Here is a 26,865-nt window from a genome sequence, read left to right as displayed (position 1 = left end):
CCCCCGAACACCCCTCCTGCAGCAACGACGTGCCATCAAGACGCCTCCATTCTGGTAAGGGGGTAGATGTCAGTGCCCGCACCGCTTGCTTGTGGAGCTGGCTTCTCACGCCAAGAGGAGGCCGGCATCCGGCGCCCCTGAGGCCTCCCCTGCTCAACCGGAGCCCCTGCACTTACACCCGGCCTCGTCACTGCCGTCCCCGCAGTCTCTCTGCCCGTCACAGCGCCACGCATCAGGCACGCACCGCTCCCCGCTGGCACAGGACCACTGCCTGGAGCCACAGCGAAGCTCCTCGGGGTCACAGTCCTGCGGAGACAGTGGCTCCGTCAGCGACACCTGCATTCAGAGCCCAGGAAGCGGTTTTCGGAGGGAGAACAGGCCTGGGTTACGAGGCAACGCTCAGGTCCCCTCTGCAATGAGGCCAGAGAAAGCCCCAAAACTCAGAAACACTCTCAGTAGCCAGAGTTTAGGTGAGGAGTTCTAGGTAAACTGAACCTGGGTGGAAGTGGGAAGAAAGGTCTTCGTTTAAGAAACATAAGAATGGGAACACCTGGGTGGCTCAGCCGGTCAAGTGTCCGACTTCAGCTCAAGTCAAGATCTCTTGGTTCATGAATCTGAGCCCCTCGTCGAGCTCTGTGCTGACAGCTCGGAGCCTGGAGCCTATTTCGGATTCTGTGTCTCCCTCTCTCTCTGCCCCTCCCCCGCTCATGCTCTGTCTCTCTCTCAAATATAAACATCAAAAAAATTTTTAAGTAAAAGAAAGAAACATAAGAATGTGCTCTAGAAACTTTCTTTAGATTGTTTTACCATATCAAACCCACACCCTAGCATGTTAAAAGTTATAGCACCAATTTGCACCTAATCTGACTTGGACACTTAGATCTGGGACAAGAGGGGAGGGGACATCTGTACGCCTGCTGTAGCCCCGAACCTTCAGATGCATTCTCAGCCCCTCGGGTACCAGCAGCCACATCTTCCACACATTTGAGAGATGAGGGAAAAAACACTCAGGAGTAAGTACTTTCTTAAGGTCCAACACAAGCCGTAGGATTCTAGCCAGGCTGCACCTCACATACAATGTGGCAGCCTCAGTGCCCCTCATGGTGACAGGTGAGCGGAGCTTCTGAGTGGGACACTTAAGCCACAGCCATTAAGACCGAACATTTGAAAACCTACAATAAAAACCTCTTAAACATTTTTGTTTCAACAGGAGATCTTCTCACTTTGGACACTTCAATGTAGTTACGAGTAACTTTCTGAGCAGTAAGGAGGAGAGCCTTCTCTGTTCTTGTATTTTCTCAAGTTTTCTAGAGGGAAGCACATATTCCTGTTGTGAGGAGAAATCTGTTCTTCTAAGCTGCTTTTTTTTTAAATCTTTTTTAATGTTTATTTATTTTTGAGAGAGAGAAAGAGCATGAGCAGGGGAGGGGCAGTGAGAGAGGGAGACACAGAATGTGAGGCAGGCTCCAGGCTCTGAGCTGTCAGCACAGAGCCCGACGAGGGGCTCAGATTCATGAGCCAAGAGATCTTGACTTGAATCAAAGTCAGACACTTAACCGACTGAGCCACCCAGGCACCCCTAAGTTTTTTTTAATGTTTGTTTATTTGGGGTGGGTGAGGGGCAGACAGAAAGTGGCAGGGTTGGGGGGGGGGAGAGAAAGAGAGAGTCAATCCAAAGCAGGCTCCACGCTGTCAGCACAGAGCCCAGCATGGGGTTCAAACGCACTAATGGTGAGATCATGATCTGAGCCAAAATTAAGAGTCTGACGCTTAACCGACTGAGCCACCCAGGTGTCCCGAGGAGTCTGTTTTTTCTGAAGAAGGGTACACTACCTTCTCGTCGGTTCCATCTTCACAGTCTACGTCACGGTCACATAGCCACTCTGCTGACACACACTCTCCACTCCTCCGGCACCTCACCTCCCCCGACGGGCACCGCGGAGGCAAATCAACAGGACAGCCCTCTTCGTCGGAGTGGTCCAGGCAGTCTTGATTGCCATCACAGCGCAGAAAATTAGATATGCACTGGCCGCTCTTGCATCGAAATTCAGGTGTGCTGCATTTTGCATGAACTGGAAAATAGAACTTTAGGTAAGAACTCAGCCAGAGGTGGAAGCAGTTTGATGGCAAAAGAAATGGTCTGAAGACTCTTCAGTCTCCTGCTATCACCTTGGGAACTAAACCCTGGCCCTCAAAGGTGGTTCGAGCAGTGTTAGGTCAGAAAAGGCCTACTAAGCTTGCCCGGAAAAATCCTGTCTTGGAGAACAAGGGCTAGAGGACAGGGACGGAGACATGTGGAAGGACACTGGGATAGGCTGGGGAGGAAGACTCTCCTGCAGGACCTTAATGTCATCCATGAAAAGAGAAAGTCTCTCACAACATCCAACATACCCTACATGTTCTGTTCATGGGCTCCATTCCTACAGACAGAAGTTGCTTGGTCCAAGAAAAAAGGTCAGATCCCAGGCAAAACCACAAATACGTATTGAAAAGTAAATGATACCTTGGGTTCTTCCTCCTAATGTTCTTCTCATAAGCACGAATACAGTCATATCATCTGGCTACCCAGTCACCTCCACATTTAAATCCATCATGGTACCTCGACCAGCTCCCTCTTCTGCTCACTTCAATTTCTCCAAAATCTCTCTTCTACCCCATTCCCACAAAATGATCAAGGTCTTTGGAACAAGTCATTGGGAAGACTAAAAAGAAAGATCGTGTACCCCACAAAAAAGAGGGGAAAGTGGTAACACCTATAGATGAGGATAGCCCGTCACATGAGAAGACCTAGGATCAAAATTAAAATCTTCAAGGAGGGAGATTCTAGCTCAAGAAATGTGCTGTCAAGTAGACTGGTTTCCCACTAATGGGAATCTTGTCCCTCCAACTTGGAACCTTCCGTCCTAGTCTGTTAACTTTGTGTTAAGTACAGTCCATCTTTGTTATTTGCAGATTATTTGCACATTCGCCTACTTGCCAAAATTTGTAACACCCTTCCTAAATCTGTGCTCCCACACTTTTTTGGTCATCTGAGGATACACATACACGGGGCACCTGGATGGTTCAGCCGGTTAGATGTCCGACTCTTGGTTTCGACTCAGGTCACGATCTCATGGTTTCACGGGCTCAAGACCAGCATCGGGCTCTGCACTGACAGCTCAGAGCCTGTTTGGGATTTTCTCTCTCCCTCTTCTCCGCCCCTCCCCCACTCACACGGTCTCTGTTTCTCTCAAAATACGTGAGTAAACTTAAAAAAAAAAAGATGCACATATACAGCAGCAAAACATTTGTGTTGTTAACGCACATTTCCAGTTGCGATCAAACAAGGCGGCGCTCTGCCTTCTTGTTTTGGTCCTTATACTGGAAACAAGTGTCCTTTCTGCAGTCTGTTTAGGGCCATACTTCCCACATTTTTGTATCTTTGGTGATTTTGCTGTTTAAATAGGCCCCCAAGTATAGGGCAGAAAGGCTGTCTAGCATTCATGAGTGCAAGAAGCCTTACAGAGAAAATATATGTATGAGATAAGCTTTGCTCAGGCATGAGTTAAAATGCTGTTGGCTCTGACTTCAGTGTTAATGAGTCAACAATATATTATCTAGTGGTCTCTAAACAGCAATACTCCTAAAACAAGGTTACACATGGATTGGTTGACAAAAATATTATCGCGATAGATTCTCCGAAACCTCACCCTGCATTTTTTTCTACGAGCAATGATGTGACACCTGCTTATTCAGTGTTTGTGGCAACTTTATAGAATATAACTATCACAGATAAGGAGAATCAACCGTAATGCATTTTCAAACACTCCAAGGGAGCCATATGGCACTTACTACATCCTTGTTCGTCTTTCCTGTCAGAACAGTCTGGGTTGCCATCACACAGCCAGCTCTTAGGGATACAGCGGGTCTTGTTGTCACAACGCAAAGAACAATCTTCAGTGGGCTCCCAGCAGTCCAGCTCATCGGACCCATCAGAGCACTGCTGAGCCCCGTCGCAGTGGTACTTGCCCTCAATGCACTGGTTTCTGTTCAGACACTGGAAGACTCCTAAAATGGAAAGGACCGGAGGCTCTCATCATATACTCAGTCATACTGAAGACTTAAAATTAGATTAACTCGGGGTGCCTGGGTGGCTCAGTCGGTTAAGCGCCAGACTCTCAGTTTCGGCTCCTATCATGATCTCACGGTTTACGGGTTCGAGCCTGGCATCAGTCTCTGTGCTGACAGCATGGAGCCTGCTTGCGGTTCTCTCTGTCCTCTCTCTGCCCCCCACCCTTGCTCTTGTTCTTTCTCTCTCTCAAAATAAGTAAACATTTCAAAAAATAAATAATATAAAATTAGATGAACTCCCCCTCATCCTGGAGTTTGCATCCTATTTGTGTGAGCTTTAGAGCTTATCTAATCCATGAGCAAGCTTTAGTAAAGTACTCAGTCCAATTATATTAACAAGCTGAACTAAGTTGTTTCATAAGCGCTCATATTGGTTTGGTTACTTTAAACACTTGTTGGGACACTCCAAATCTGTTACAAGTGGTCTATTTAGGTCACTTTATGGCTCAGCCTTTCTAAAGGCAAATCCTGGAACACTTATGCAAATATGAGGAAGCAAGGAAGCACCAGTTAAATTACACCCAGTAGAACATTTGCCTTCAATGTGATAAAACGGATACTGGTAGAATCCACATTCTGACAGACTCTGACCTTTATTGATGACAATTTATCTAAGAAAGCAAAGTGTGATTAGAATATAAACATGGTACCTCATAGCATGTGCCCGGCCAGAGTGGCATCATATGCCTGGCACAAAGGACTAGACAGGAGACCGTGACAAACCTGGTCTGTTGCAGAAGTGGGAACAGTTCCCTTCATCCGAGCCATCCTGACAGTCCCGTTTGCCATCGCAGAGGTACTCCTGAGAGACGCATTCCTCCCCGTTCTGACAGGGGACAGAGGATTGGGGGCAAAGCAGAGGGGGCGCCGGAAGAAGGGCGGCGGGGCCGTTTGTGGCTGCCCCTTCCAACTCAGGATCTAGAATAAACAGTTGCTTCAGGAAATCAGTCCCTAAGGTTTCAGCAACAGAGATGTGCTCCCATGGTCCCCCTCCTCCAAAACCACGTGACGGTGGGGTAGTGCCATTTCTCCACCTCATCAGGACAAGCAGGGAGATGGACTCAAAGCCTAGATCCTTAGATTAGATGTGCTGCGTTGGCCCATCGTCTAATGGCTTCAAATTTCGGCAAACTGTTCTCTCCTTTCAGGCCTACCAACTTTTTTTCACTGCCTGATGCCATATGCTAGGAATAAAAAATAAAGTTTCAGCCAGACTTGTTCTGTCTGGCTCCCTGCTATAGCGTCTTGTGATCTGGGACAGGGACCAGCATAATGTGGACACTCCCTTGTTGTGATGTTTCAGTTTCACTTCTAAAAGTTACCAGTTAGTACGTTCAACAACTAGCACAGCAACCTAACAGATCAGTTTGTAGGATAATCAAAGTTGGATTTTTACCAAAACGTTAACCTTTCCTTGGCACACTTTATTCCCTAAGAGATAGGTTCCTATGCCTCATGTTTCTCAGCCTTGAAAATCAGGCTAAACGAACCAATGAATCAAAAGGTAAGGCAGTTCAGACAGAAGAGGGAGAGGAGAGATCTCTATGGAGTGGGCACATCGAGGACAGAATGAGTCTGCCCTCCTTGTTTCTACCCTTCCTTTGGACTTCTGGCCACTCTTGCTGACAAAGCCCCCTGAATCCTGTGATAGGATTTCTTCTTTTTCTGCCGCAAGATCCAGGATCAGATTTTTGGGCTCCAGGCCAAAGGCATAGGTGAAAAGAGAAAGGTAAGCCAGCCTTAAGCAGGGCAATCTGAACTACAGGTACAGCTTCAACAGCAGGAAAGAACCGCTTCTCCTTGTACCCACAGCCCCAGAGCAGCTTTGCACACGATGCTCCGCAAGATGTTGCTGCCTGGAGGAAGGGGGTTCCTTGGTAAAACCTGTCTGGGAAAGTAGTTTAGAACAAATTAAATGGATCTCTTTATGGCCAGAGGTTTATTATGCATTTGCTCAGGGTCTTGGGTCATTTAGCAAATTTTAAGAAACGTGTCAGCTTCTTACTCTTCCAGGATAGGGAAGTTAGGAGAAGGCCTGCTGACCTGTGGGTCGGGACAACTGCCAACATAAGATTCCTCTGAAAACACACTGATAAGAGGCAGGTAAAGTGGATTTCAGAGAATGACCCCACACAGGAAGACTCGCCTGAAACCTGCTGATTCTCTGCCAGGATGATCATTTTCCTTACGTCTGGCTCTTTTGACACGGAGAAGGGCTCCGGCATCCTCCTGTTCCACAGCAGTAGAGCTCCTCTGTGCACGGTCACCAGGTAGGGCTCGTGGGCCGCTATAATGCCGTCACTCCAGGCCTTGTTCAAAGCGTATGTTCTATTTTTTAGGAGGCTCAGACTTTGCAACCCTAAGGAAGAGTCAAGTTCTTACCAGCTGACGGAGAACATACAACCTGTGATGGCAGGGGCAAGGGGGGTCATGGGCACCACTCAACTGAGGTTCAATGATCCCAACTGAAAATAAGTCCAAGGAAAGTGTTCAAAGCTCCAGGAAAGTGAGATCTGCCACTTGGAAGCATCAGGTGTGGTGTTACTGCCTCACATGCGGTCTGTGAACACGCTCAGGCACCAGCTGCTGGAGATGGGTTCTGGGTGAGAGGACCGTCAACAGCCGCGAGGCAGAGGCCGTATCTGGTGTCAAGTGTAGCTGAAGCATCTCTGCTCCATTTGCAATGGAAGTTGGGTTCTGTTACTTCCACTCACGGGAACAGAAACAGATTCTGGACAAAAAGCTATTAAGCATATTAGCTCTGAAGCTTACTACCTTTCAAGTCAAGAATCCAGACTTACAAATGGAACCAAGTGTGAGGTAAGTGACACGGGTCCCAGCTTTGCCTACGAGAGTCAGAATCTGAGCCTGGGTCTAGCCAGTTCTAAGAATGGCCAGAATCCTTGTGCTGAGACAAGATTCTCCTGCCACCTCCCGTCCCAAGCTTCTTCCAACTGTGCTGCTTGGTGTTGCACTTACCTGACCCTTTGGTAGTCCAGAGGATGCTAGACGAGCTAAGGTCTAAGGCCATATGGGTGTCGGCCGTCCAGGTGCCCATCCAGACTTCCTGTCTGCTTTTGCCATCAAGGGTCATACTTTGCAAATGTTTCCCACTCTCTACCCAGTAGATCACCCTCTTTGGCCAGTTGAGAAGAAGATGCAGTATAATGCTGCCTGTCCTGTAAAGGGTATGTGTGTCTGGGCCAGTAATGTTGGTCTTCTGAATAGCACTTCTGTCACAGGGCAGCCAGTACAAGTCCCCAGTGGATACATCCACATTTGCTGAGCAGACTGTAAGGAGGAGAAGGAACTTCCATTAGAAAGGACACTCAAATACACTCATGCATGGTCTTAAGTTTTGAGTTAAGGATGGACTCAACTAGAAACAATTAGGATGCAAAGACTGGTTCCTAACAAGCCTACATGGCTCATTCATCTGAGTCCCATCATACCTATCCTGGATCCAGCACCTTGTCTGTAGCACCAGCTCATGTGACCCTTACAACCAGCTGCTAAGGGAGAGATTCACCACCTTTCAGGAGTTGGAGATCTACGTGGCAACGCTGACACTTGAATGCAGGTCTGCAACTTTGGATTCACATCCCTCTTCATCGGTTAAGTATGAAAATCAATCGATTACATGTCAAGTGCCTAGGACTGAGATTGCTGCGGGAAAGCAGAGACTGAGTAAAGGGAAACCACAACGGTGGTATCAAAGGTCATTCGTGGGATGGACACATAGGGAGGTGACCCACAGCCAGAAGACACAGACATGATAGGCACCAAGTATATGAAAGCCACAAAGCGTTAGCTTCTAAGCGTGACAGCTGGGCACGACCCTACGAAGCACTCCCTGCTCCCATTCCGCTCACCATAGCTGGACAATTGGGTCTAAGCTACATAGTTCCTACTACTGGGCTGCAGTATAGCATAAAAGTTAGGAGCAGTATCAGGCTCGCGAGTCAGATCGCCTTGTTTGAAACACGTTCCAAAATAAGGTGCCCGTTAATTTTTGTGCCTCAGTTTCCACAAATGCATGGTAGGGACACTGCTTCTCTCAGTGTTGAGGATTAGAGTTAGTATGCATAAAGCTTAGGACAGTGTCCAGTATTTTATTATTTTTTTAAGGTATTTATTTTTGGGAGAGGGCAAGCAGGTGAGGGGCAGAGAGAGGAAGACAGAGGATCGGAAGTGGGCTCTGCACTGACAGGCTGACAGCAGCAAGACAAATGTGGGGCTCGAACCCAAGAACAGTGAGATCATGACCTGAGTTGAAGTCAGACACTCAACCAACCGGACCACGCAGGTGCCCCACTGTGTCGGGTATTTTCTAGCGCTGTGCCGGAGCTAGTTTGCACGAGCCTGTAACGGCCAGTTGTTAAATTCAGGGAGGCTGCAAATTTGCTGTCCAGTACGGTCATTATTGAAACTAAATTACATAAGCCTACTTGTATTTGAAACAAAACTAAAACACTCATCACTTACTTCCCCGCGTTTTGTTACTGCACACCGGCGTTAAGGGACATCACATTGGTGGCTTGAAATCTGGCACCGTGGGAGTATTTTCAAGCAGAGAAATTGGCAAACGCTGCACATCAGGACTTTGTGTTAGGTTTTGTTTTCTAGTCCAGGGACTGACAAACAACGGCCCTTGGGCGGATTCCAGCCTGCAATCTGTTTTCATAAAATTTGGTGGAGCACACCATGGTCATTTTACAGTACATGTTTTCGGCTGGTTGGTCATTCTACTGTTGTATCTTTTCAGATACAACTGGCCTTTCAGAGGAAGAGGTTGAAAACCCCTGGTCTGGGCTGAAGTAGCGGAGAAAGATGCTAATATTGCAAATTAAACTTAACATGTGTCACATCTACAGCCATTACCTTTTAAATACCACAAAAATTGGGAAGATATTTTTCTAGTCCTTGAAAACTATTATCCAATTCCACACATAAGTCCTTTGTGTCAATAAACTAATTCCAATTAGTCTCCATTGCTACACTTTTCACTTGTTTACAGAAACACATAGCAAACAACACTTCAGTAGGACTATATTCACTCAACGATGGCATCGACATCTTTGCCAAGTCAGATAGCAATCAAGCATTTATTCACAGTTGGATTGTGTTAAATCCTGATTGAATTGCAACTATAAACTGCTTTTTTTATTTCTGAGTTCTTGAATCTGTAGCCAATCTGAAAATCGTGTGGCTATATGAAATTTACAGTAAAGAATGTCGTCTATTTTATTATTTGTAAATAATGTCACATCCTTTATGCCAGCTTTATTAGAAACATATATAATGTATATATGAACATATCCCCCAACCTCCAGAAAGCTGGTTCTTAATATAATATCCAGTGGTATGCTGGGATATATTTAAGAACTCAATTGTTAGGACTCCTGGGTGGCTCAGTCAGTTAAGCGTCCAACTTTGGCTCTGGTCATGATCTCAAGGTTCGTGAGTTCAAGCCCCACGTCAGGCTCTGTGCTGACAGTTCAGAGCCTGGAACCTGCTTCAGATGCTGTGTCTCCCTCTCTCTCTCTCCCCCTCCCTGCTCACCCACTGTCTCTCAAAAATGAACAAACGTTAAAAAATTTTTTTTAAAAAAGAACTCAAATGTTAACTACCAGGAAGGTTGAGAAACAGACAAGGCATGGAACTGGGGCGTGGTACCAGAATGGTGAAGCCAGTACCCACAGGCTTAACGTGTGTTAGTTTTTCCCACTTCCTGGGTGTTAGGGTAGGAGCATATCTTAATATCCCTCACATTTTCTTTTCTTAAGTTTATTTATATTTAGAGGGGGGAGGGAGAGGGGGCAGAGAGAGAGAGAATATCCCAAGGAGGCTCTGTGCTGTCGGCACAGAGTCTGACTCAGGGCTCCCAGTCACAAACTGTGAGATCATGACCTAAGCCAAAATCAAGAGTTGGACACTTAACTGACTAAGCTACCCAGGCACCCTTATTCCTCATGTTTTCATGAGGAGAAACTGGCATAGAATTGTCCCCATGTTCCTTAAGTCTCACTCCAGGAAAGAAGGGACTTAAGGTTGGCCAGTTAGCAAGAACAGACTGGCCACACCTGGTTCAGCTTCGCTCTTCTCTATCGGGCTCTGACGTCTGCACAGAAGATGCGCTCTCTCTGGCATGAGATTCAAGTGGTGCCGTGCAGATTCAAGGTTGAGTGTCCAGTTGCCAGGACCACGGAATGTTCTTTGAGCGATTCTACATAGGTTCTTAAAGACACACTCTTTCCTAAAAGAGGATATTGAAGCCCTCCCATTTTTTTATTAGCAATCTCAACTGTATTTACCAGCTTCGCTTCTCAGTAGGACAGGATTAACACATTCAAGAGAAAATACTGATGTTAGTATACTTTGATGTGAGGATAAGCTAGAAGCTGGGTCGTGAGGAGTCCTGGAGATCTGTAAACAGGCCTTGAGATGTAGTAACCAGCCCTTTCCCTGCTGTGAATGGCCTGCCTGGCTTTGTCAAGCTTTCAGCCATCATACACGAAAAACACACCCCTGTTCTCCAGATACATGTGGGGTTTCCCTACGCCAAGCAATCTGCAACACGAGAACGTCCTACAATTCAGGGGCACTTGGGGGTGTCTCAGTCGGTTGAGTGTCCGACTCTCGGTTTCGGCTCAGCTCATGATCTCACAGTTTTGTGGATTCGGGTCCTGCGTCGGACTCTGCACTGACAGTGTTGAGGAGCCTGCTTGAGATTCTCTTTCTCTCCCTCTTTCTCTGCCTGTCCCCCACCCATATTCTCTCAAAATATAAATAAACTTAAATTGTAGGACATTCTTAAAAAATGTTTTTAATTCAGTTCTGACACCATCTACCTGCAGTTGGCATCAGACCCCACAGGGTAAGGGTTCCGTCCCAATACTGCCCCCACTTCTGATGCCAACCGTAAGTACAGGTTGTCCCCGGACTCTGAGCCAATGGCCCTAAATCGGGGTTCCCACAACCCCCTCGAATTTGATCATTTGCCAAATGGCTCACAGAACTGAGGGAAACATACTTACTGGTTTAGCGCATACAGGATACAAATGAACAGCCAGGTGAAGAGATTCACAGGGCCACATCCGAAGGGCCCACAAGCAGGAGCTTCTGTTCCCATGGACCTGAGGTTTGCCTCCATTCCGGCACACCAGGTGGAGGCTTCGTCACATAGACATGACTGAGCACCGATTCCATTTCCAGCCCCCCCTCCCCTCTCTGGAGAATGGGGAGTAGGGCTGAGAGGTCTAAGCTTCTGGTCATGGCTTGGTCTTTCTGGCTAACAGCCTCCCAGGGTCAGTGATAAAGGTTTTAAAGTTTTTCTGGCCCTAAGTCGTGGAAATGGACCTTAAATTCAATTTTGCATTCTTGGCTCATTCAAGCCAAAGCTATTCCTCTCGCCCAGGAAACCCCAAAGGACCTAGGAGCTCTGTGTCAGAGCTATCACTCAGGAAGTTACAAAGCTCTGTGCCAGTAACCAGGGTCAGATATGTGTATTTTTTTCCTATTATTTCAGAGCCACCTACCCCAAGGACTCAGTGTTCCACACGAGAACCCAGCTCAAGTGAAACTGCCAGTCTCCTAAAATTCCTTGATATAATCATTGTAACACTGAAACCTATTAGCTAAGATTAGCCAGTGGAGCAAAGGTGGCATTTTTAATTAAATGGGAAGAAATTTAAGGCCACAAGTTTCCTCAGACAGCCATCAGCTGTATTGCAAGATCACTGCCCGCTTCACTTTTTCCTGAAAGTTCTCCAGGGCAGATACCGGAAGTTGCAAGGCACCAGGCACTGTGCTTGCCCTCAGGACTCAGCAGAGTCCACTGCTCTATAGGACGTCCCAGGAGCACGTCTTTCACGACAGCACTGCTTGTAGTAAAGCTTATTGTTGGTACTTACAGTACACAGGGAACATCCGGAAATCAAATTACTCACCCTAGAGCTGTAGCCTCAGTTCCTTTTTATAAAGTAGATGTTTGCCGTTAGGCAGAGCACAGGGCACTAAGCTTGGGGTGTAGCACCCAGGAGTGGGAGAGAAGAGAAAGTATATATTACCACGGTAAGAAAATATCTTGCTAGTTCTCTCAGAAATCTGCATTGCAAATCACTTCTAAATTAGTGCAAGAAAAAAATCTGCATTGCAAAACTGAAGGATTTGAGGTCTATTTCTGTCCTACCCAAACTTAAGGCCAGGAAAATAGAATCTCAAAAAACTTACCACTGACCCCAGGATTTGCCAAATCATGGTAGCCTTTTAACAGTCTGCACAGCTCGCCTAAGCATAAGGGTAACTGATACTTCATATGTAAGTTAAAAACCATTCTTTCAGAGGTGCCTGGGTGGCTCAGTTGATTGAGCGTTGACTTGCTCAGGTCATGATCTCACGGTTTGTGGGTTCGAGCCCCGCATCGGGCTCTGTGCTGGCAGCTCAGAGACTGGAGGCTGCTTCAGATTCTGTGTCTCCCTCTCTCTCTCTCTCTGCCCCTCCCCTGCTCTCGCTCTGTCTCTCAAAAACAAACACAAAAAATAAAAATAAAAAAATTCTTTGGCATTAAGACGGATTCAGATCAGGAATAGGTACCTTTTTTTTTTTTTTTTGGCTCTACTTAATTTTAGAGCCAGAAAATAAAGGGAAAAAGCCAAAATAGCCACCCAACTTACCTGTACGCTCTGTCCAAATCTCTCGCTTTTCTCCCGAATAGCCAGTTGAGAAGAACAGACGTCCCTGGGCATTTGTCCAGTAGATGAGGTTTCTTTTCCAGTCAATATCCAGTAAATAGATGTTCCTAGGATGCTCTTGAACCAGGGTTCGCTCTATAGCAGTTCCCATAAAACCAACTTTCAACAAGTAGAGACGTTTGCCAGAAGAAAACACCACCTTTAACTCTACCAAGGGAAAGAGGAGATTTACTGTTTGGCCATTTGCTAGGTAAGCCCAAATGCTCCCTTCTTGAGCAATCCCTCCAGCTGAGGTACACCTAGAAAGGGGTCTTATCAAATTCGCTTCTGAGGCACACATACAACCCAAATGCCCTAGCTTCCTTAGAGAAGGGAGCCATTTGGGCAAATGAAGTGCTGATCAGCTTTCCCAAGGCACAAACCCTTTGGATTTTCTGCTGAAAGGTCCACACAGAAGCAGGAGGATTAGGGCTGGGGTGGTGCCCCATTTCATTCAGTAATGTCCTCAAATCCTTGCTCGTGGCACTCAAGTCTCAGTAGAAAGAATTTTAAATTCAATTGCCCACTTAAAGAAAAGTTACTTGGGAACTTAACTGGATATATAATGTTCAAGGTACGATTTAAGCTCAAGTCCTGAGTCTGGCACAATAGTGTATTATATACACCACGAGTGCATTCAGTGGCTACCCCTGAGAATTGTGTTCTTTAAAGGTAGTTAGAACGTGAACATACTCATAGCATTTTTTTTTAATTTTTTTTATTAGTTTTCTTTATTTTTGAGAGGCAGAGAGAGAGAGATCGCGAGTGGGGGAAGGGCAGGGAGAGAGGGAGACACAGAATCCGAAGCAGGCTCCAGGCTCTGAGCTGTCAGCACAGAGCCCGATGCAGGGCCTGAACTCACGGACCGTGAGATCATAACCTGGAGCTGAAGTCGGATGCTCAACCGATTGAGCCACCCAGGCGCCCCCACCATGTGTTCTTAAAGCCTCAATGTTCTTTAGGAAAAAGCAACTTAGATAGAGGGGTTCAATGGAGCATGTAGCCTTAATATTTCAAAGACAAAAACCAGCAGGAAGACTTTATGTTAACAATATTGACATAGACTCTCTGCTCACAAACAGAAGCCAGAACACATAATAGTTATAAGACTATGGAGGATTACTTTTCTTATACAACTTAAATTTTCTGGTAAAACTGAGTGGTGTAAGCTATGTTTTTCTAGTTTAAAATCAAACCCAAATACCCATGGATGGATGAATGGATAAACCAAATGTAGTACAGATAAAATGGATTGTTATCCAGCCTTAAAAAGAAATTCTGGGGGCACCTGGGTGGCTAAGCGTCCGACTTCGGTTCGGGTCATGATCTCGTGGCTCGTGAGTTTGAGCCCTCATCAGGCTTTGTGCTAACAGCTCCGAGCCTGGAGCCCGCTTGGGATTTTGTGTCTCCCTCTCTCACGCACTCTCTCTCTCTATCTCTCTCTCTGCCCCTACCCTGCTCACACTTTCTCCTTCAAAAATAAACAAACACTAAAAAAATTTTTTTTTAAATTCTAACACCTATTACAACATGTATGAACCTCAAAGGTATTATGCTAAGTGAAATAAGCCAGCAACGAAAGGGAAAATACTGTATGATTCCACTTAATGAGGTTCCTCAAGTAGTCAAATTCATATGGACCGAAGGTAGAATGGTCATCCAGGGGCAGGCAGAGGAGGAGAGGAAGGGGGAGTTATTGTTAAATGGGTACAAAATTTCAGTGTAGGAAGATGAAGACGTTCTGGAAATGGATGGTGGTGATGGCTGCACAAAAATATGAACGTGCCTAATGCTACTGAACTGTACACTTAGAAGTGGTTAAAATAGGAAGTTCTAGGTTATGGACTTTTAACACAACTGAAAAAACTAATCAAGATCTTTGAGAGCGAAACTTAACCAAAGTAAGGTTGTCATTGCAAAAGTGATTGATCCCAAAATGGAAGCCACGTTATTTCCAGGCCTACCATGGAATGTGACTCCCAGAGCCAAACCCATTTCACCCAGCAGACTTACCACTACATGTACCAGAAGGTAAAAGAAACATTCCCTCTGGACAAACACACTTATAGCCCTTGGGATGGATGGGGGACAGGAGACATAAGTGGCTACAAGAGCCTGGAGCACATTCTGGGTATCTGCCTGTTGTAAAAGAGAAATAGGTTAGATACAATTTCAGAATTCTCCATATACTAGTTCAAAACTGAAGACTCAAGGGAATTAAATTAGTTTTGCCTTAAGAGGAATCCCAGTATCTTCGTTTCCTTCTAGGTTAGGCATGCTGACCTTTAAACTCCCACGATCCCCTTTCAGATATTGGCAATTACTTATCCATGTTGAGCTCAAGCCAATAAAGCTTCAACCACCAGCATCTTCTCCCCCCAGAGTTAAGGCAAAATGCTGCCTAGTTCGCTTATAGGAAGACTCCTTTAGAAGTAAATAGTAGTCTAAGTTCTCTACTTTGCTTAGTCTCTCAGACACAGTAAGAACCATTATCTGAGTTGAATCTGACATATAATTGCTGATTGACGAAAGTTTTTAACTCCTACTCTTCTATAAATGGGATACTGGGCTTTCTTCAACTTTCTATCAAGAGCATAAAACTTTAAGGTCAACGACAATTAACGTGTCTGTGAGTAAGCTATTGTAGCCCTTATGTGAATAGCTTATTACCCCGTTTCATGTATTTCAGACTTCAAGAATCTGGTTACTACATTGGACTTGGACAAAGCACAAGGTACATGCTTGGAAGGAGTTTCCCAGAAAAGGATTTTGTTCATTTTCTCTTATTTAGAAGTCCTATAGAATTCTGGAATAATACCCAGAACATTTTCCCTGCCTAAAAAAGTAGCAAGTTCCAAGAGCAGACCAAGGTAGTAATTTAGGCCATTTCTGTTTAGTGTACATTCTGATGCATTAGCATTTCAAAAGCAAGTCCTTGACATACCCTTGGGCTGCTGGGATTTGTGCAGGACAGAGAAAGCAGATATGGAAGCATTCAGCAGCACCACTCTCTCCTTTGGGGTGTGGGGTGAAGTGCGAAATAGCCGTATTTTATTTGCCCAGAAGAAAGAGTTCTCAAATACAGCTAGTCCTATTGGATTGTCACCTTCCAAGAAGATCTCAGGAAAGGTGTGCCTCCCACTGCCGTCCACGTTTACCGTCTCTATGGACTAAAGGGTTAGAGTCATGAGAGTAGTGTACCGTTAGCAAGAGATGCCGAGGTCAGTGCACCTCTTTCATGCACACTGATTAACATCTTCATGAGCTATCAACTTGACAGAGATGAAATCATCTTAGGATTCACGGAAGGTAACGCCAAACCCAGTGGTGCAACTGCATCTTGCACAAACCGGGTCACAGATAAGTTACAATAGTTACTTGTACAACACATTGTCTGCATCCAAACGTTGTGCCAAGTTCTTTCCCTACATTTTCCAATTGTCTTTTGAAGAAAAACATTTTAGCTGTTTTCAGAGAGGGCAACGGGAGCCCAAAGAGGTGCCATAAATTGCCAAAATCACAGCTGATGTGATAGGCTTAAAAATATGATTCCCCAGGGCACCTGGCTGGCTCTGTTGGTACAGCATGAAACTCTTGATCTCAGGATTGGGCCACACACTGGGTGTTGAGATTACTTAAAAAAAAAAAAAATTGATGTCTTTAAAAAAAATGACTCCTAAGCCTATGCTTTTGGCCACCGTGTCATATTGGTCTGTCAGTTTGATGCTTCCAAAAATGAGATTACACAAACTGTAATATTAAGACCTCGAAATAGGAATATAAGTAAGTACTAAGTACTTAACTATGTTATTTCAAGGAGGTGGTCTGCCATCTTAAAAGGTTTTACATCCTAGGCATGACATAGAATATGCCCTATACTACCAGTGCCAATTTTGACTGTAGTATTTAAGAAAGTCACAATAGGGGCACCTGGGTGGCTCAGTTGGTTAAGTGACTCTTGATTTCAGCTCAGATCGTGATCTCATGGTCATGGGACCAAGCCCTGCATCAGACACCGCACTGAGCATGGAGCCTGCTTGGGATTCTCTCCCCCACTCTCTCTGCCCCTCCCCATTCCCTCTCTCTCTTTTCAATAAACCTAAGGAAAAAAAAAAAAAAGGGAAGTCACGCCAAGTCTCCCAACCTATGTTGATATCGTCAGACTCTACCTAAAGACACTGTGCAATCCTAGCTTGCTTCTCTCCGTTTTCACAGCCAGAAATATTTCAGTGTTGATGCAAGACCAAAGAGAACTTCGCAGTTGCCCACAGTCATACCAAGACCCAGGTTTAACAGTTTATCTTCTCTCCCGGACCCATTTCCAGTACCTCTTTATAGTCACTGATCCAGTAGAGCCTGCCGGTCACGTGGTCGAGTGTCAGTCCTACAGGCTCCTCCATGTTTACAGCTGCGAGCACCTTCCTATCTGAGCCATCCATTCCTGCAGTCTCAATAGTTCTCATGCCTTTCTCACCACGATTTACCCAATACAAGGACCTGAGAAAAGTAAAAGGGGCAAGATGTTAACAGTCCCCTCCACTGAACAGCCAGGTCCCCTTAGCTCTCTTGTATAGGTCCCAGATCACCACACTGCTAAGAATGCAGGAGATTTCTGCCCTCAGACTCAATAGACTGAAAAGTTGGGCCTCAGAACATTCGATTTAGGCTTTAAACTCAAGATTTTTTTTTTTTTTTTTTGGAGCAAATAGGTTGAAAAAGTTGAAGTGTTCTCTTATCGACTTAAACTTCTAAGATAACCAATGATTTGGGATATAGTCTCAAAGAAACACTACTCACTTCTTTGTGGGAAACACGATGAGCTGCTCTGGCACCAGATCCTTTTCCAAGATTTTGACGTAGCCTCTGCCATCACTTAAACCAGCACAGATGACCCTTGCGAAGCTGCTCGCCCAATACAACTGTCCCGTGAACCAGTCCAAAGAGACACTGTTCACCGTTTTAAGTTCTGGGGATACAGGAGACAGTGTTCTGTTCCCACAGATTTGGACCGAACTTGTCTACATGTTTTGATTTCAAGCTGCACAATGAGGCAAATAGGACACAGGGAAGGAGGGCCAGAGATGTGCTATGTCCAATATGCAGTGTGCAGCAGGGAAAGAGAAAGATCTTAGCAGAAACATAACCAAGAAATCGAAGAGAATGCAACCTCAGTTTGGGGCACTATCTATTACGGAAGTCTCAGGTGCATTGTTAGGAACTGTACCTCTTAACCGCTCGCAGAGGATTTCTGGGCACCCGGGACAATGCTAAGCACTTCCGCACATGTACCAACTCTGGTTTAACCCCCACACTTACCCAATCAAGCAAGTGCTATTCCCTTCATCTTACAGACGGTGGTTCAAAGGAGTTAGCAACTTGCTCAAAGTTACATACCTAGTAATAGAGTGGAGACAAACCTTGGCCTGAGCCCACATCCCCAAACTTTCTGGACTACTTAATAGTGACTTCATTCTCCAGGTAGACTCTACCAAAGCTCCCATGGAGCCAAATTAGACAGCCTTATCTCAAATTGGGACTGTATAAACTCTCATGATTCCCAAGGAAGTCACAGAAGATGTCCAGATGAGTAACACAGGCTGCTTATACTCTGTTGATGTGGCTTTAAGAAGCTATAGGGTTCTTCACGTCAAGAAATATACCTGGATAGAGAAGAACCGAATTTGGCTTCCCAAGGACAAACACATTTAAGATTCCATCCACCCAAAAGTACATGCTTCTCTCAAGATCATATGCAACGGAAGTAGGCCTCGATTTTATAGGTACAAGAGGTTCGTAGATGCCTGTTCTTTGATCCAGGACACCAAGTTCTCGATCTGCTGCTATAAGAATTTTAACAGCATCATCTGTAATAGAATTGGAAAAGGAGTAGTGACACATTCCTTTGAAACTTTCTTTCATGCCATTCTCTTTAACCAAAGAAGCTGTCCCTGCTGAAATGCACTTACCCTGAAGTCTGGACTCAGGAGTGTCCAGAGGAGATCTCGGGGACCATCTTAAGTCTTAATTCCTCCTCTAAACTCCAACACATTCAAACTAATCTTTGGAATCTCTTGGCCCATTTGATTTCAGATTCAGCCCTTCCCCCAACCCTAAACGGACGTCCTCTCTATGCCTCATACACAGAAGCCAAATAAATGAACTGTCCCATCCTTAAAGAAACACAGGCCCAGAAACAGTTAGGATTTTATCAGTGGGGTCTCTGGAGCCCCTAGGTGTATAGCCTAGAGAATACGTCATTTTAAAGACACTTAATAGCAACTGAAACTCAAATTGGCCAAGGAATGTTGTCATAGCAGCTTCTTTATGGAAAGAATAAAGTCTTCTCTAATACTAGACCCTAAAGGGAATCACCCATAGTATTTCTATCTATAATTACTGCTAAGGGCACAGCAAGAGCTAGGCTTTACTTAGGGTCTCAGAGCTCACCTGTAACTCGGCAACTGGTACCATTGTAGAGCTGGTGACCTTGAATACATTCACAGGAGTAAGAGCCTGGTGTGTTGTGACACAGCTGGCCACAAGGACTGTAGGCCTTGGAGCACTCATCTAGATCTAATGATAGACAGTCGTAAGTCAGAGATGACCAAGGAGCAATCCCTTGAGTATTTTTGTTCCTTTGAGCTACTTTTCAGACGCTCACTGGACATGTATTATGTGGAAACCACTGCACTGGGTGCTGGGACAGACAGTCCCTGCCTCTGTTGAACTGCCATCCACGTAAGTGTAATTCAGCAGAAACATCAATATAGAGACCCCAGAAGATGGATCTAGGTTGCCCTAACAACATTCTTGGGGGTGTTGCTGATTCAGAATGAATGGTAAGATGTGGAAAAACAAAGACTTGTGCACTGCTGGTGGGAAAAATCAAATGGGCCACCCCTGTGGGAAATAGTTGGATGGTTCCTCAAGTTAAACAGACTTGACCACATGATACAACGATTCCACTTCTGACATATACCCAAGAGTATTGAAAGCAGGGATTCAGACATCTGCACACCAATGTCCATAGCATTGTCCACAATCGCCAAAAGGTAGAAACCGTGGCAGTGTCCATCAACAGATGGATAAACAAAGTGAGACATATACACACAATGAAATATTATTTGGACTTAAGATTTTGGGGGGCCTGAGTGGCTCAGTTAAGTGCCCGACTCTTGGTTTTAGCTCATGTCATGATCTCACCATTTGTGAGATCAGGCCCCACATCGGGCTCTGCATGGACAGCACAGAGCCTGCTTGGGATTCTCTCTCTCCCCTACTCTCTCTCTCGCTCTCTACCCCTCCCCCACTCACTTTCGCTCTCAAAATAAACTTAAAAAAAAAAGAGAGAGATTCTGACACATGCTAGGACATGGATGAACCTTAACAACATGCTAAGTGAAATAAGCCAGACACACAAGGACATTTACCACATGATCGTATTTAGATGCAGGACTAGAACAGGCCAATTCATAGAGACAGGAAGTCGGTAGAGGTTTCCAGGGATTGGGGACAGAGTTATTATGTCACAGGTATGGAGAGTTGCTGTTGGGAGGATGACAAAGTTCTGGAGATGGACAGTGGTGATGTTTGCACATGCTGAGGCCACTGGAGTATACACTTAATGATTAAGATGGTGTATTTTATATCATATCCATCATCCTGCAATAAAAACTTTGAAGATGAGCCAAATGAACGCTGACCTGCACAGCTCTGAGCGTCCGGCTGTAATTGCCACCCGGCTCCACACGAACACTGGACTCCCCAGTATGTGTCCCTGCACTGCCCCTCACAGCCCCCGTTGGCCAGAGAGCAGTTTTTACCTGGTAGAGACAGGGCAGCGGTCAGGACGGCTTAACACGGTGCAGATCAAACATTTCATAAACCGTTGTGTTACAAACCCCCACACTGTGTAAGGGCCATATGACTGTTTTGACCCTGCTCCCTGACCTAGGAATGTGGAGGCTTTGGGAAAAGACCAGAAGACAGGGAAAGTTAGGAAACTTGGAGCAGGGGAAAGGAATTTTTAGGTGGACAGTCCGGACAATTTCAAATGTTGGCATATTGTTCTGCCCACAGAGGGGCCAGCAACCTCTTCCTTAATTTCTCCAGAAATGTGGGTGGTCAGGACCCTTGCCTCAGGAAGCTTTATAGCAATTTATTAATTTCAGTGAATTATCTACACAGGACCAGAAGCCTGTGCTTTGTCCCACTGTTTATACTTTTACGATCTTACTTGTTCCTTTAGTAGAAAGCTGCTTTCACAGCCTTTAGCAGCACTAAAGAGGTTTCATTGTACACATCTAATACCAGATTTGAGGAGGAAATAAGACAGATGACAAAGTGCCTGGGGTCAGGTGCCCCCTCTCCCTCCACAACAACTTGAATCAACAGTGATTTTTATAGTGAGAACTGCAAGGTATTAAAGTTTGAGAGGCGCCTGAATAGCTCAGTCGGTTAAGCATCTGACTTCAGGTCACGATCTCACAGTTCATGAGTCTGAGCCCCACATCAGGTTCTCTGCTGTCCGTGTAGAACCCGTTTTGATCCTCTGTCCCCCTCTCCTTGCCCCTGCCCCACTCTTGCTCTTTCAAAAACAAGTAGACATTCAAAAAAAAAAAAAAAGTTTGAGTTGCTTCCCTCAGTTCTTTCCATCCTCACCAGGAAACAGTCTTCCTAAGTCTTTCTTCAGTTAAATCCTTAGAGAATTCACCATATGGTCCTGAACACACGATGTGCTTCTCAGTAGCAAAGTATGCGTTACTCCAGAATTTTAGGAGCCATGTGGTTTGGGGTATTTAGCTAGTCTATTTCCCTAAAGCCATAACAGGAGAAGAACTCTCAAAGTTTCATGGCGCAAGTAACATTGGCTCAAACTCGGGAGACCAAAACCAAGGCTTGGAACCTGTCACCTGGGATGGAGCCGTCACTGAAGGATTAATAGGTGTTTTAGTCCACGCGTTCCCAGAGTGTAGACCCTCATGACTACCAAGCAGCATTGGCTTACTTGGTCCAGTTCTCCCCACCCCTGCATCGGGCCAACCCAGCAACAGGGTCCTCACCGCATGTGGCGGGCTCATCGGTACCATCTGCGCAGTCTGCTTCCCCGTCACACATCAGGGATTCCAGGATGCATTTCCCTTCGTCACACCTCACAGTGCCTTCTGGACAGGAAGCTGTGGAGGCAGGAAAGCATTCTTTTCTGACAGCACTTGGGGGGAAGGGGTGATAGAAACACTTATTACAGTAAGGTGGCCGCAGTATTTCTAGAACCCAAAGCAAGTCTAGGTAGGAAAGGACGTTGTGTCATTTGAAGCAGGGTTTTCAGGAAACTGGGACCTAAGACTTGATAACAAGGATGTTTTGCCACTTGGGCACTGGACTGAAAGAATATTGAATTTGAATTCAATTAGCATTAAGTAGTTCCAATTGAAATGGTGTTACAGTGAGTTAACACGCGCCCTAAAGAAGACTCTTCTTAAGCCAGTTTAAACATTACAAAAATGTTAGAATCTGAATATATTCAATACTGCAGATTTAATTCTGGAAAGATTGAAGTAGGATTGGGATTTACTGAGAATTTGGAGTTTCTACCACATTGTTGGGGGTGGGGGGGGAGGGTGTAGAGAAAAGGAACGTAATACTCATCAAGTGCTTCGTAAGGCAGGGCAGTGGGGGGGGGAATCCCCTTTTAATGAGAAATTTTCCTCTCCCGTCTTCACTACACCAGGACGGGAGGCACCTGTTAGGAGACTGCCTTCATAAGCCGGTGCTCGGGTGTTCTGTGCATTGGCCACGTTGAGTAGTGGAAACATTTGAGGCAACACTCAGAGCGTCCACCACAGAGCTATTATTTGAGCACTGCTTTAGGTTTCCATGGATAACTAAATCTCGGTTATTGCTAGGAAACATCCTGTTTTTAGATATAGGATGGAAGTCTCGGTCACAGGAATGAAACGCAGCGTGCAGAAAGCGGGGAGGTGGGCGGGGCAGGGGACTCACCACAGGCTTCCTCATCGGAGGAGTCACCGCAGTCATTGACGCCGTTGCACTTCCAACTATCCATGACACACACCTTGTTCCTGCACTGCCACTGCCCGGCCAGGCAACGGATCGGGGAGCACGGTGCTTCGTCAAGCCCGTCGCCGCAGTCCTTATGCACGTCACAGAGCTCCCAAGCATCACGACACCGAGAATTTCCCGGACACTGGATTTTTCGGCCAGGACATGCTATTGGTATCTCTGTCAAAGGCAGGAGTGGGCTCAGGGGGGCAGTGCCCCTGAACTTGCTTGTTCATTCAGGTTTATTCAGGTATTTATGGTCTGCTTACAGACCATAGGTATTGCTTGTTTATTCAGGTATTTATGTCTGCTTGTGGATTTGGTCTATAGAAAACCCAGAACTGAAAGGGATGGTAGCGATTAGCAGTGTGGCCCCAACTTTGTATACTCAATTTCATCCCAGAGGAGCTTAAAAAGGCAACGGAGGCAAGAATCTTTTAGGTAATTTTGCAAAAATGCAGAAGTGGATAAAACGTCCCCTCTAATAACGGAGACCATATCTGGAGTGAGCCCGTGTGGCATAAGGCTGTTTAGTGACTTGTGTGTTACACTCAATCCTGTGGAGGTTCCTCGATGCCGCAGACACAGAGAATACGTGTGAAGATACACGAAGTTGTACGTACCACAGTTAACCTCATCGGAGCCATCCAAGCAGTCTCTGGTACCGTCACAGAGCCAGCTAATAGAAATACATTTCCCGTCATCACACTGCCAGGCCTGAGGATGTCCACCGCATACTTCCTCTGCAGGCCAGGGGCGGTATCCGGGGGGCAGAAAGGAAGAGGGGTTTGTCAGGGCACACGCAGCTTTTAAATTTGGGTTTCATATTAAGTCTTGTCATTGGCAAAAGAATAATTAATTCCTGATTCGCCACTGAGTCAATCCTGAACTTGCCTGTCCTTTTCAGGTTATCCTTAAGAACACATTATACCCCGGCCTCAGGGGTAATCACCTAGCAGCCCGATAAAGCTTATGCTCCCCAACATGCTTCTAGAACACAGTTGTCCGGTAAAGCCTGTTGTGACTACAGAAGAGTGTTTTGGACCCATGCTGCCCAAAATGGTAGTCACCAGTCTCCTGTAGCTGTGGAGCAACTGTAATGTGACTTGTATGATAAAGGAACTGTATTTATTTAAATAAATTTAAATCTTCACATGTGGGGGACACCTGGGTGGCTCAGTCAGTTAAGCATCCGACTCTTGATTTTGGCTCAGGTCCTGATCTTGTAGTTCGTGAGTTCAAGCCCTGCATCGGGCTCCACACTGACAGTGTGGAACCTGCTTGGGATTCTCTCTCTCTCTCTCTCTCTCTCTCTCTTTCTCTCTCTCTCCCTTTTCCCCTCCTGCACTCACTCACTGTCTCATGCTCTCTCTCGCTCTCAAAATAAACAAACTTAAAAAAAATCTTCACATGTGGCTAATGGCCACTGTAGTGGACAGTACAGTTTTACAAGTTTGCTTCTTCAAACCCCTTTGGTGTTTGAGACTATATCAAGAACTCAGACAACCTGGAGACTGTTAGTTTGGGGGTTAATTAGATCTTCAAATACTTCGAAGTATGCCTTTGGGCAAGTAAACCTGGAGAAGTGGGGTGAAGTATATGGGGGAGCAGAGCACAAGGCATTGATGCAAGTATGAAATTTAATTCTAACCTGCCCTATTACAGGTTTTCACACCAAAGGTTTCACATTAAATTAGTTTCAGTAAGTGACCAGTCCAGGAATGTGCATGTGGGGTACAGAAAAGGAATACAGCGCTCCCCAAGTTCTTTGCGGGGGGTGGGGGGGATTTCCTCTTTTAATGAGGAATTTTTTCCCTCCATATTTACCGCACAAGGACGAGAGGCATCTGTTAAGAGGCTCTCCTCATCTATAGGTGTTCAGGTGTCCCTTCTGGGACTGGGAGCACTCTTAGCACAGAGCCGTTTGAGCTTTATTTCAGGAAGACATTTACCAAGTAGCTAACTTGGCTTCTATTGGTTTTGTAGTTTTCTTTATACTCAATTTGTAAAGATATCTTTTAGTTGAACAAAATCCCTAAGCAAAGCTGAACTAACTTACTGTATATATTTACAAGTAATTGTGTGCGCTGAGGTCTGCCAAGGTTTCCTATACAGGAATCTGTATGATTGCAGTTTCAGGAACTGCCACATGCTTCAGCCAGAATTTAAGGCGAGAAGCCAGACCTTTGCTGGTTTTTCTATCCCAACCAGCCCTCCACACTCATTTCGATAATAATGCTACCAACACCTACATCCCTAGGTTTACCGACTGAAAGCCCGCAACAATCCAGAAGGCCCAACATTTCCGGATACCCCCAAGAGGGAAAACCACCAAACCTGGCACCGTCAGCCAGGCACACAGCCCGAGGGGCCATCTAGGAGTCCAGACACGGGGAGGCCGCTCACCACACTGCTCATCAGTTCCGTCGGGGCACTCTCGCTCTCCGTTGCAGAGCCAGGCCACGGGAATGCACCTTTCCCCACAGGTAGCTTGCCTCGTCATGTTGCACCTCACTTGGTCTGCGTTGGATGAAAAAAAGCAAATCCGTGAGAGTTCCTGGCTACGTTGGCTACAAGGGAGCACCTTTCCATGGTAAGCTGCCGTCAAGAGGTCATTCAGAAGGCCTTCCGTCAACTCATACTCGGGAAGACACTTGGGGGGATTCAGTATCATAAAATCGCATATGACTTCTGCAGTCGTTACTACATCGGAAATAGTTCTTCAGGTGGTATAAAGTTGGGGAATGGCCATCGCCTGTCCCCATTAGAATAAGGGGCTGGCGTGCACTCTGCTCAAAGAGACACAGGCACTGCTTTCGCTCCGGTTCTGTCTTAAACACTCAGTATGAATAGTTGCACATTTAGAAGTCCAAGCTCAAAGACGGCACTCTAGTTTACTTTTAAGCATGTGCAGACGCATCTGAAAATTAGATTAGCATTGCGGGTCCCTACATACCATCTTGATAAGAATGCCTCTCATAGGCTGGTTATAAGCATTTGTTAAGTCTTCAGTTATTTGCAGGAGATTGATTTACACTCTCAGTTTGGTTCAAGTTAGGAACTTGTGTTTGTCAACCTTGAATGATTAATGGTCAAAAATCAGCCTGTTATAGAATGTGGTCCCCAGAGGGAGGCTCCAGGAAGGCCTGATTATACTTAGTTTATTATGCTGTCATAACTTTGAAAAAGAAAGAGCCAGCCTTTGGTTCCTAGAAAAGATGAGCCACATGGCCCATACTAGAAGACTCTGCAAGATGCACTGAAAACCCTGTGCAGTCCTACTCCCTGGGACAATTTCAATATGGAACGGAAAGCGGTGCAAAGTTGTGTAATGGAAGTTGACAACAGAAGGTCGTGTAGACCACAGCTTCTTTGTTAAGGGACCATTTCATAGTCTTACTTGTATCCCTCTAACATAGCGATTTTAGCATAGCTACTCAAGGTATGTTTTTTTTTTTTTTTCAACGTTTTTTTTTTTTTTTTTTTATTTTTGGGACAGAGAGAGACAGAGCATGAACGGGGGAGGGGCAGAGAGAGAGGGAGACACAGAATCGGAAACAGGCTCCAGGCTCCGAGCCATCCGCCCAGAGCCTGACGCGGGGCTCGAACTCACGGACCGCGAGATTGTGACCTGGCTGAAGTCGGCCGCTTAACCGACTGTGCCACCCAGGCGCCCCGGTATGTTTTTTTTTTTAAAGCTGGCTTGCAAAAAATATTTTAATGAAATATTTAGAAAGTATTGGTTACTAATGGGTAGCTAACAACTTTGCCGATGACTCGCATACCATCCAGGCAATCTTACTTAGCTTAACCCAAACCACTGAGAGCAAGTGATGTTACCAACCGCTAATATGGGAGCACAGACTCAGCTGTCAGACTACACAGGTTGGTATTTCAGTGAAACCGCTTACTAACAATAGGACCTTGGGAGAGTCACTTCCTCTCTTTGGATCTCGGTTTT

The 26,865-nt window shown here is 45.7% G+C and overlaps 1 protein-coding gene across 1 annotated transcript; it reads right to left on the bottom strand.

The window, feature by feature from the left end:
- Positions 1-326: 326 nt before the first annotated feature.
- On the bottom strand, positions 327-5,156 carry LOC124521229 (very low-density lipoprotein receptor-like). Its single transcript, XM_047092330.1, has 4 exons — positions 4,834-5,156; positions 3,832-4,047; positions 1,834-2,072; positions 327-410 (listed from the first exon to the last, which is right to left on the bottom strand). Exons 1-4 carry the CDS (start codon positions 5,147-5,149, stop codon positions 327-329), a joined length of 855 nt encoding a protein of 284 aa, XP_046948286.1. The 5' UTR covers positions 5,150-5,156.
- Positions 5,157-26,865: the final 21,709 nt, after the last annotated feature.

The sequence above is a fragment of the Lynx rufus genome, unplaced genomic scaffold, assembly GCF_022079265.1.
Source record: "Lynx rufus isolate CCGP_SWC_20201006 ecotype Redwood Valley unplaced genomic scaffold, mLynRuf1.p SCAF_3, whole genome shotgun sequence".
Lineage (NCBI taxonomy): Eukaryota > Metazoa > Chordata > Mammalia > Carnivora > Felidae > Lynx > Lynx rufus.
The sequence above is the reverse complement of the archived record's forward strand: the minus strand, read 5'-3'. Positions and strand labels throughout refer to the sequence as shown.